Source organism: Chinchilla lanigera, unplaced genomic scaffold (assembly GCF_000276665.1).
Source record: "Chinchilla lanigera isolate Chin_1 unplaced genomic scaffold, ChiLan1.0 scaffold00043, whole genome shotgun sequence".
Taxonomy (NCBI): domain Eukaryota; kingdom Metazoa; phylum Chordata; class Mammalia; order Rodentia; family Chinchillidae; genus Chinchilla; species Chinchilla lanigera.
In genome coordinates, this window is record NW_004955444.1 from 11,205,754 (window position 1) to 11,218,259 (window position 12,506).

Here is a 12,506-nt window from a genome sequence, read left to right on the forward strand (position 1 = left end):
AGTAGGAAGAGAATATAAACTGCGGCAGGAAATTGCATTTGACTGTTGATCAAACAGTTACCCAAGTCATTCTGCCCTAAGGGCTATTGAAATAAACACAGACAGAGTTCACATTTTTCTGTAAGCCACACTGTCATCCCATTCTGGATGTGATACTTTACCAAGCAAGAACCCAGTCCATTTCTCACATTAAAAACTTTAAATATTGGTATATGCAGTATTTGACCAAAGTATGTGAAAAGATGTTAAATATAGGACTCTCTCATTCTATTTGTAACTTTATTTTTGACTGTTCAACAACAAAAACGACTTCAATAGCCATATTTTATTGACTATGTACAGAATCTGCTATAATTTAACGTCTAAGAGTACAGACCTGCATGTGATACTTTTCAACTGGATTTCAATTACACATTGCATAAAAAGTTCCTTTTTGGATACTTCTATCAGAGGTAGTTGCAAGGCTCCTGCAGTATTGCTCTTGGCAAATCTGGGAAAACAGCCTTCCTGTCTGTGTGATAAATCCTAGCCCAGACGCACGTCCTTCTGAACAGTTTTTTTTTTTTTTTCACAATAACCTCTATCTTCGTATAGTTTTCCAGTGTGACGTCAAATGCAGCATCTGTATCCTCAGGAGGATCTCTGAGCACAAGCAAGGCTCCTCTAGCTTCATTAGACATAGCTGTTTTATGTGAGATCCTTTTATGTCTTTCCCACTGGGCAGTGCGGTCAGCTGCCCCAACATCAAGCATCTTAGAGAAACCCCAATACCAGTTTTGCTCTCCAATTAAATGCTCTGCAGGAAACCTATGAAATGCATTTTCAGATACAAATCAGCTGTTCTGTATGCTAGGCAAACACTGAAGCATGACTAGACTTCTCAGCTAGAACTCACGACAATCTACAAAACATCATTAGCTCCAGTGGAGAGATAAGAAAACAAGACTGGAGGTATCAAGAACTTGCCCCAAGTCATACAGGTAGCCAACAGAAAAATGAGAAATGGAATCCAATTTTGATGGACTGTCCATCCTTCAGTAGATTAATGCAGCAGGTAATTTCATATCATTATTTTGTTTTTTTTATCCATATCACTACATACTTTCATATGTACCCTAACCTCACCCCAGCATGCCCTTAAAGCCTTCGGTCTGAAAAGCATATCTATTTCACTTTTCTTTCAACTGGCTCATACAAAAGACAATAAATGTCATATGAAATTTACTGAAAACACCTTTCCATATGGCTGGCAAGAGATTTATATCTTCCACTGTGTTTTCTGAATGCATCTAATTTTATACATAAATTCACTGATATCTCAAATAGATAAAATTCAAAGTCTATACAAACATGCATATCAAACACATTTTTAAATTATTAATGAATACACAATATGAGAAACATGCTATGAATGAGATAGAGCCATAGCCTTTCAATTTTGTACGGTTCAATGTCTTAATATTTGAACAGACTTAAAACTTCCTATTAAGTTCTGCTTTATGATATCAAAACATTTTATATGCAATGATAGTATGAAATTATTTTCTACATGTAATTTTTATATGTTATTACATATGGTATTATATATATTTTGACACTTTATTTTAGAATTTGATGCCAAGAATAAGGTGATAACGCATTTGGTTGGCATTTAAAATTGACACAGATGCATCCTTCTCTGACAATGTGTTAGATTTCATGAACACACTCATTATGAAGACAAAAATATATTAGTGGGCTTGACTCGCTGTCAGGTTCCTGAGATACTTCTTACTTTCAAGTAACAATAAGATGCCATCTATATCCCTTTGGTCTTCTTCCACTGTCTCTCTGTCTGGCTGTTACTTGCCTGAACTATTTGAATGGCTTCCTAACAAATCTGACTCTCTGTCCTTGTCCTCACCCCTAATTTGTCCTCGACGGTACCACAGGAAAACACAGTTTAAAGTACACCACTCCTCTCCACCATGTTACTGCTCAGAAGTCATGAGTGAACTACTTCATCTGTAGGCATCTTGGCGAAGATGAGGCTGAGGCTCCCTGTGGCCTGTCCTGCAGATCCCTCCTGCTTCACTTTCTGTTCTGTGGTTCTACACTACACAGTGAAACAGCATCTTTCCCCTCCCCTCACTGGCCTATAAGTATCACCTGTCAGAACTGTCTCCAGCCCCTGAATTGATCAGTCTTTCCTAGATGCTCCTTCTGTAAGGTTCCTGGGCATGTTTTCATTTCTGCCCTGGTGTTCAGTAGAGTATTTCAAACTGACCTGTTTGTTACAATTATTTTTCTTCCCCTTGAAGATTTTCTATATCCCCAATGTTGTGCACATTCCTGTACTCGCATATAAGTACAAAATGAATACTGATGAATCATAAGGACACATTCCCAAAACAGGGTGGGAGTGGGTATGAAGACCCATTCAACAACGACATTAGAGTCCATACTAGTCTCCAGGTGACTACTGAAGCCATCATTACTGTGTTGGTCAGGAGCGTGCCTCTATTTACGTCGTACATCCTGGTTTGGTTGTCCTAATTCTTGGGCATTTATATACATAAAGACATATGCTCATGACCCATACTTTGTCACCAGCAAGTAAACAAAAAGGAAAAAGAGAAAGTGAAAAGGAGAAACACATGAAAATAACATAAAATACGATGCAATGAATGCCATCCCAGAGACACATAAGGGAATGTAAAGAAAAACACTTATTTCGGGTAAGTAGAACGACCTCACGGGGGTGAGATGAATTTTGAGATGTGTCCAAAAAGATGAGCAGGAATTGGCCAGGCAACAAAAATTTGACTCATTCTGGTTGAACATTTCAAAAACCCAGGGAAAAAAATGATTTTCCTCCTAAGTGACTGGCAGAACTTCACAAAGTTGAACCTACATAAGGTAGAACGTTGCCCACAGGCCAACTGGTCTATCCAAACAGGCAGCTATCTTTACGAAATTAGCACTCTATTATTCACTTCTATCATGAGTTTCCACATATCCATATTAATTTCTTGTAAACTGAAATCATGTCTTTCCTATCGAAAGCTTTGAGCCCAAGTTAAATTTCTAGACTGGTTTAGAGGTAAAGCTTTCAAAAGATAATTTATAATCACTCATTCCTCTTCCATGGTACATCCAAAAAAGAAGTCTGAAATGTCAGCAAAAAGAAATGAACAAAAGCAATAGGGAAAAAACCTCACCAAAAAGCTTTGCTAAGATGCCTTGAATATATTTTTAAGACTGACTGACCTTGTGATCAGATAGAAAAGCCAGCAGAGTTAAAAATAAAAATCAATCTTGCTTCTATAAGCACTACGAATTTTTCCTCACAGAATATATTTCCCTAACTGATTCTGTGGGGTATGCTTATTTTCCGTTTGACACTTGAAGTTCTCCTTTATTCCGAAGGAAATTGTGAGCACAAAGTACTTTGATCTTCTCTTAGCTTTGGTGCAAACAGTATCTTTCCTGAGCTTGGAGATAAAAAACAATAGCTTTTCTTAGCATCCAGATGGAGATGACTCTTTTCAAAGTATGCTTTGAAAATGAAGATGATTTTATCTGCTATTTGTCAGTCAGTTCATCTGTTCACTCTTATAAATATTATCACAATACAGTACCTATCCTTAAAATGTGAAAACTGATAGTGAAGTAATTCTAATTCCTGTGCTGACCTTATCTGAAAACTGCATTACAATTTATTTAAGGTAAAATTAAAATAAATATTAGTAATAATTACTAATAGCCAAGGGCAAGTGAATTAGTCTGAATTCAAATAAGAATAAGTACAGTGCAGGTGAATTAAAAGATTACATGCATAATATACACGTAGCAGTGTTGTATTCTCAGTAAGCCAAAGGAAAAGGTATTTAGTGGAATCATAGCACTTTTCAAATAAAAAGAAGTTATGTCACTCTCAGAGTGTTACTACGCCTTCAACTTTATCTGATTTCTTGTCTCATGTGAAATTTATGAACGCTGACTCTGCTGATGAATTTTCTGAACGGGTCTCCAGCAGAGTCAGCATCTGTACCTTTCAAACGGCCTGGAAATTTTTGGATATAAAGCAAATTAGACTGGATACTGGAATACATTCCAGAAAATGATAATATCACAAAAATACAGTCACGTATTACAATTAACATGATTTCCAGTTCAATTGAACTATGCATATGATATTTACTAAGTACTAGCTAGTACAGCTAGGACCTGGTTGCCCTCATACTATTGAGGTAGGTATGTAAATAACCTACAAGCCGAAATAAAACGGAAGGAGGGACTGTTAAGTTTCAAACAAAATGATTCATTCCAGTTCAAGTGACAACTGAAGGCACCCTACAGAAAGATAAATTTGAGATGAGCCGTGAGCACTTCTGTTCTTTGGCAAAAGGTAAAAGTGCTAAAGTACGTCCTGGGTGAAGGTTGAGGTAAAAGAAATTGAGAAAGAACCAAATAATAAAGGGGGAAAAAGGCACATATGAATTCTATTTACAGACTGGTTTTTGCTCCCCTTTCTCTTGAAGTCAAGCCTCTGTACACCTTACAATTTCTCCTTCCCCTTTTAGGATTTTCATACATGTTCCCTCTGCTAGAGATAATCCCCTTCTCACAAGTTCATCTTCCAGGCTCTCTCCTGAACATCAGAACCCCGATTTCTCTTTCAGATCTCAGCTCCAAGGTCACTTCTGCAATAATTCATGCCTGAAGCCATCAACCACCATCCCATTGCCAGTCAAGATGGATTCCCTTCTTATACGCATACATCGCACCTTACGTCTTCTTTATGTAATTTGTCTCATATATGTTTATAAATTCATAAATTTTTCTGTATCATAAGCCACAGATTTTTCAGTTTTAAAGAGAAAAGGAAACAAAATAGCAACAACAAAGATAAAAACAAAACAACACAAAAACAATGAAAACGATACAGAATTTCAAAACAAGATGATAGGAAATGAACAGTGGGTGTTACATTACGTATAAACCACAGGCTGTTCTTAGCAGGCGGCTATCTCAGTGCCCGCAATGTGAGGCGCTGTCCTTGGTACTGGGAAGGCGAGCAGTATTATAGGAGCATTATGCAAGTATATGTTTTATATATATATTATATAAGTATTATATAAGCATAGCTCATGTTTTGTATATGGTAGATTACTCCTATATTTCACATGTAGGAGGGAAGACTACAAAACCTTTCAGCATTACAAACTAACTCAAATTCTTTGTACACCTAGTTTTCACTCCTGCCATGGGAGAATCATTTCTTACAGAAAACAAAATATACAAGCCTGAAAACTCTGCATCCTCCATTTGAAAGGAGAAAGGAATTGGATGTACACATCTGGTTTACAGCTAGTTTAGAGAAACCAAAACATGGATGCATTTTCAGCTAAAAAACTAAATAAAAAACAACTTTATTGAAAGATTCCATGGGAAAAATATAGAACTGCTATGGAGGAGATAAAATATTATAAAGTGTTCTGCTTAATTTAAAAATCATACCAGTTAACTTTAAAGCTGAAGCATTGTATACAAAAAGAATTTAAGAACAAAGACATTTTTGTATGTTAGTTAATATTCTCTTACATTCTGCCATTCACTTGTCCCCTAATATTAAAGTCATGTACTATCATTGAGTCAAAGTAGTTTCCACAGATATTCATCAGCAGGAACAAACACTTCTATTTCAAACCTGGATAGAGTGTTTGCTGTCAGATCAAGGAGTAGGAAGCAGTATTTTGTGAGTTGACAGTGAGGGAATGAAAAGGAGGGGGTGGGGATATGAGCCTACGACCACGGACAGGGCATAAAAGCATACAGGCTGAAGTTCTCCTGTCCTTTCATCTTCTCCTGCCACTGGAAAGCAGCACGTAAAGCCGTGAGGCAGCACTAAGCCCATGCGATCCCTCATACCCACCCCGTGTCAGGAGAGCGCACACACTGACATAATTTTCCCCCACACAAGTGGAGAGAAGTGACATGTTTCATGCAGGAGCAATCACGGGAACCATCAAAAACACTTATTTCTGGCTGACATTTTTCAGCTGATAAAACTTTCCAAAATACATGGCACTTAGATTAGTTTCTGTGTGGTGTACCTTGCTAACAAAATAAATTCCTTCCTTTCAGTTATTATAGAAAACAAAGGGATACCTAAAGAGAATATTTGCTTTGAATAATTTTTTTAACTTTCATCCTGAAACTGATTAGTTTACATTTTGAGGCACCAAATCATAGAAAGCTGTCACTTCATCAAAATAACCAATGATCTTAATAGCTAATACATGTTTTCTTTTGATTTTTGGTTTTATTTTACTATTTCATTTATACCAAAAATAATATTTAAAAATAATAACGTAAGCTCCTGAAACTGCAAGCACTGCTTTGCTACATGGAAAGCTGTTCCCATTTACAACTTTTCTCTTTAGTCACCACGTAGAGGTGCTTTTTGCCAATAAAGAGCATGCATTACAGTGAAAGGGTTTGGTAATGACAAATTACCCAAAAGCAGGGCAGGGAAAAGTGATGCTGATGGAGATCATGGCTCATGGCCAGAGGGAATAAAAAGGAAATTTTAAGTATTAAAAAAAAAAAAACCACCAGGGCTAGATGCAGATCGTGGAGGGAGAGGATGACAGAGCCTCCACTCCTCAATTTTTCTGTCGAATTCCACAGTGAAAGACTTTACACGCTGTTCCTTTTTAATAAGCCACAGCAAATCAATCAAAACGTTACCTGGCTTGGCCCAGGAGGGAGGTTATATTTTAGAACAGCTCTGAAACATTTCTGCTAGCCCTCAGCCTTGTTCACAAGGGAAACAGCTAACTAGGGCATCTTCAGGCAACTAGGGTTGGGGGTCACCCATAGGGCCAGGGATCCCCCGAAGTTCTGTTTGTCTTTCTACAGGAGGTGGGAGGAAGATGGTCAGACCAGCCAGCCGGTCTCAGCTCATTTTACTTATGCCTTACAGTCTTGTGAAAACTTTAACCATTTTGAATATTATTTGTATCCAATGCATGAAATACAAAAGGAAAATCTGAACTCAATAAAAATTTTCTACTGCCTTCTCCATTGCGCTTACAGTTAAATCCAAAATTCCCACAAGGGCTGCAGCCATGCATAATCAGGTTCTGCTCGTATTTCTCAGCCGGCATCATTCCTCCTCTTGTGCTGGAATCTACTGGCTTTTTCTTTGGTCTTACTCTACCATGATAAGCCTGTTCCCATTACGTGTAGCCATCAATTCACTGTTTTTGGAGAAATCTTCTCCCTTGTTCTGGCAACGCTGTCTCCTTCTGATTCAGGTTAATGTTCAAATATTATCTAATGATTTCCTTAACTTCTTCTTTTCAATTATCAACTTCTTGGTATCCATTTGTTTTTTATTTCCTTCCCTATAATTTTCATGATCTTAAATATTTTGTTTATGATTTATTCACCTTTTTATTTCTTATCTTATCCATTCTAACAAAAAAAGGAAACTTCTGGTACATTGAATGAAGGAATGACTGCTGGTCTAGAATCAGAGTAATTGAGGGCAGTGGGTGATATATGACACCAATATACAGTAACAGAGAATTTTTTGTCTGTGTACATTTTCTGTGTAAAACATGCATTCATTCTCTTCACTTGGATGGCCTTATATAGTACAAAATACAGACATTAATGAAAAAAAAGCTGGGTTGGATTTAAAACCTGGTTTAACCACTTATTACCTAGGTAACCTTAAGTTCGCCTTACAGTGAAAATACTTCCAAGATTTAGTTATTACAAATTGTGTTGCCATAAATGTATGCACATGTATCACTGTGGCATGATGTTTTTAATTCTTCTGGGAAGATTCTCAGAAGGGGAATAGTTTGGTTAAATGGGACCTGCAATCCTAGCTTTTGAGGAATCTCCACAGATTTCCACAGTGGTTGGACCAGTCTACAATCCCACTAACAATGGAGAAGGGTTCCTTTTTCTCCACCATCTCTCCAGCATTTGTTATTGGTTGATTTCTTGATGACAGCCATTCTTTCTGGGGTGAGATGGGATCTCAGTGTTATTTTAATTTGCATCTCTCAAATGACCAGTGATGTTGAAAAGTTTTTCATGCATTTATTTGCCATTTGTATTTCTTCATCTGAGAAGTGTGTATTCATCCCAGTTGTTCATTTTTTGATTAGTTCTTTGGATTTGGGATATCTGATCTTTTAAACTTCTTTATATGTTTTAGATAGAAATCATTTGTCTGAGGGGCAATTGGCTAAGATCGTTCTCCACTCTGTGGGTTGTCTTTTTATTCTGTTGGTGATTTCCATTGCTTTGCAAAAGCTTTTTCATAAGGTGAAATCCCAGTTGTTGATTCTTTGAAGTATCGCCCGTGCAGTCTGGGTTTTGTTCATGAACTCTCTGCCTACAGCTATGTTTTCAAGATTTCTACCTACTTTCTCTTCCAGTAGATCTATTGTTTCTGTTTAATATTTAGATCTTTGATGCATTTTGACTTTAGTGCATGGTGACAGATATGGGTCTAGTTTTAGTCTTTGGCATGTAGAGAGCCAGTTTTTCCAGGACCATTTATTAAAGAGGCCATCTTTCTTCCAGTGAACATGTTTCAGTGAAATGCCCATCAACCAAAGAATGAATTTAAAAAATGGTAATTTTATACAATACAGTATTACTCAGTCAAAAGAAGGATAAGCTTGAGACTTTTATAAGTACCTGGATGCAACCTGAGACCATACTTATAAGTGAAATAAATCAGACTCACATGTGTAAACATCATACTGTCTCCCTGGTGTGAGAAACTGAAAGAGTAAATAAATTCTAAAATGTACAATAGATATTGTGAAATGGGAAAAAAATGTTCAAAGGGAAAAAGGAACTACAATGGTTGAAAGAGGATAGGACAGTGGGGAAAAGGGAAAAAATACAAGTCAGTTATACTATTAGTGTCTCTTAGCTCATTGAAAAGGAAGGTGTGTGCTAATCTCCATTGGAGAAATTTTTATGCCCATATCTTTTACCCTGAGCAACTACTTTAAAGATAACAACATGTAACGTATTAACTGTTGTTATTTTCCTATTATTTTCTTCTGAAATTTTGCTTTACCTTTTCTCCATAAAAAATGGAAATGCCAACATGGAACTCAGTAGGTTTTTAAGCATTCCACACAATTCACCTGGTACAGTGTTGTGACTGTCTCTTGATTTATTTATAAAATTTTGATTCTCATTTCCTTGTAAGTAGAAAATTACTTCCGTCTATCCTTCGTTCTTCTGAAGCAATCTCTCTGTGAAGCATGGAGCCCTTGGTTTCTGCTTGTCCAGCATCCTGCCCTGGTCAGTTTTGCTGAGCCCACTCAGGAAAGAGCAAGTGACCTGGCTTTGGCTAATGACCACCTCCCTGGGTCTTTTGCTGATGCTGGTGGGGAGCACCTTCTCTTTTGAAAACGTAACACTGGTCTGTAGTGACCATCTTTACACAGACAGGAAGCAAAAATGGAGCTGAAAATGAATCCCACACAGAGGAAAGGAGCATCAAAAAATGGCAAGAGAAACGGTATGCTAAGGAACTCATACCTGCCAGATCTAGCTGTGCCAATGCATTATTTTTGTTTATGCAAGTTTGAGATACACTTGTAATCTAAAGAATGCTTTCTCGTCAAACAGCTTTGTTGTAAATCTAAGGGGGATTTTAAAAAAGGTCTTTTTTGGCCTCCAATTAGTAAATAAGTTTATGTTCAGGATAGAATAGTGTCCAGTCAAAGTGTGAAAAAGGCCACCAGGATTATAAGGTCAGACTGATACCTCGGGGCTAGTTTTTGAGAGGAGCAGTAAGTGCCCCTGGAAATGGCAGTGCTGCTGGCTTGTGGCTGTGCAAACCATCACAGCTTGTGCGTGAGAAATTTAGAAGCATTTGAGCTTATACAATAACCAAAAGCATTAAGGGTTAATTAGCACCTTATTCAGGAAATAAGCAGGAGGAGAATGCAGAATTGGAAATTAGGAGGAAGAGAATTACCTTCCAGTGCAAAGGAAATCTAATACACAACAGTGGGTTATTGCTGACAAGGGCACTCAATAGTACTACCAGGTTATAAGTTTAAAAATGCTTTCTCAAGGCAAGTGACATTGAAATGTTTTATTATTGGAATAGAATAGCATGTTATTAGTCACGTGCTATTTTATTCATAAAGAACCATTAATAAACAGTTTATCAGGTATTTCTTTCATATAAATATACGTTTCTGTTAATAAAAGGCCCATAAGGTTAAGAATGGTATGTTAAATCCTTTTTTCTTTTGCCAGTTATACCTAAGTACTTTAATGTAACTAAACACACATTTCTGAAGAGTTTTTTATGCAAAAGCACCTTGATAAACACAATGGGGTAGACCAAGATAAATTTATCACTCATCTTGAAGAACTTATACTGTAAATAAGATGAAAACATTCTATACCTATTTGTATTATGAAGATGAAAAACTGAATTCAATAATAATCATAAAGTAAAATGAAAAGCTAGGATCTGATACTCACCTAGGTGTGAGACAGTGGTTCTGAAATTTGACTACGTGAAAGAATAATCACAAAAGCTTGCTACAACTCAGATTTCTGGGCCCACGCAAGAGTGGTTAGCAAGTTTACAGACGACACTGATGCTGGGAATTACCCTCTGATAATCCTCTAAATTCAAATCTCCTGGGGGCTTCTAAAAATTCTAGTGCCCATATTCACCTCAGCATCAACATTTTTTTAAAAAGTTATCTTATGAAGGTGAATCTACTAAAGTAGGACACTGAATCCTACGGGTCAGACATGCTATGGAAGCTCAATCCTGAGACTAATATAACATCAGTGCTCAGAGACTGGGAGATTAGTCAAGATGCTGCCACACTGTTTATTTTCTCAAACTGGTATCTAAGGACATATGCTCAGGGCTGTGTATTCTACACACAGGCTGTAATTCTGGATTCTCCATTGAAAGGTAACTGAAAAATACATTTTATCAGTTAGGAAGGTAACTTCTGTTCTATGACAAAATTGGCAACTGAAAGATTTTCAAAGATTGAACTTGAGCTGCATAAGGCACTGTTACTCAGGAGACGTATTTGTCAGAATTAAAGGTTATTTTTCTTCTTTCTTGTGAAATGAGTCAGTTTATTACATGCTGTTGAGAAATAATGATCTATAAAGGTAACAGGGTAGTCAGTGTCATCAGGATCAACTATTTTAAGAGGAAGAGAAAATTAATCAGAAAAGATCTTCGGGACTTGAGTCTGAGAGCTTCAGAAGATGGTAAGACGATGGAGGAAGCAGAGGACCTAGGAGACAGGACAGGTCCGTGAGACAGGGGAAAGAGACAAAGCACTCTTAGTGGAAGAAAGCCTGTTCCCTGGTCAGAAGCAACATATGAGCTGTTGGGCATTTTAGAAATTGATTTATCCTCACAATTTGGCCATAGCATAAACAAAAATTCAAAACTACCACAGGGCATTTTCTGAATTATTAGAACTCAAGGTCAAATAAAAATATTTCTCTTTTAAAATAAAAGTCTTGTAACTGGGGATACAGCTCAGTGAAAGAGTGCTTGCCTGGCATGTGTGAGGTTTTGAGCTGGATCCCCATATGGTAAAAAATAAATAAATAAACCAATAGAAGTGTGTCAAGTAATTTCAAATATGGATCAGTCAATAAGATAATTTGTAAAATACAAGGAAGCTATGTATACTAATAAATACTGAAATTTAAAGCTTCTGAGTCCATTTTCCTTCTACTGCTTGTGGTTCATTTTCCCTGCTGTCTACCATCCACTATTTTTAGAGGAAAAAACGTTAAGTGCAAGTATCAATACATCTATGTGAAAGAATAACATTTTCCAGTACCATCCACAAGGTCTGTCCTATCTTCATGTGAAGCATACTCTTCTCCTTGGGAGAAGGTGCTGGCTGTTAAACAGCACAGGAAGGAATCTATTCATCCGTAATTCACCAAGCTTCTGTGTGGACTAAAATGTCAAGGTTTTTCCCTTGGAAATGGTCTACTATGTATTTAACCCCTCTCTTTATCTTCTTTAGAAACAAAATAACATGAAAAATTCAAAAACAGGTTTTCTTGATTATTTTTATTTGGAACATGTGTAGCCATTAGGATATCTGCAACATTAAACATTGTATAAGAAGAATTTATATCAAAATAAATATCATTATGAATAGTCACCTCATAAAAATGTCACAAAACTTTTTCATATGCTCAAAATACAGAAACTTATTTAAAAAAATTGAAAACTAAGGATCACATACCTGAGCTTCTGGTTGTACTGTTTGACCTTTTCCAGTGAGGCTGCGTTTATCTGGGCTTGAAATTCTTCCACTGAAACATTGTCCCTATAGTAATATCCTTCCATGCTCTCCAGCGCTGTGTAGACAAGATAACATCCTTTTCATGCAATGCATAACTCGGTTTTCCATATTTAATCTAGTTTTTTGACTATTAGGCTAATCATGAAATAGCTC

General features: G+C 36.8%; 1 protein-coding gene across 1 annotated transcript in view; it reads right to left on the reverse strand.

The window, feature by feature from the left end:
- Positions 1-12,506, reverse strand: part of Prex2 (phosphatidylinositol-3,4,5-trisphosphate-dependent Rac exchange factor 2) — a gene marked incomplete in the record, with an annotated part of 260,363 nt that overhangs the window by 51,436 nt on the left and 196,421 nt on the right. The window contains 1 exon segment of the mRNA XM_005392120.2: positions 12,294-12,408. Coding sequence (XP_005392177.1) covers positions 12,294-12,408 — 115 coding nt within the window.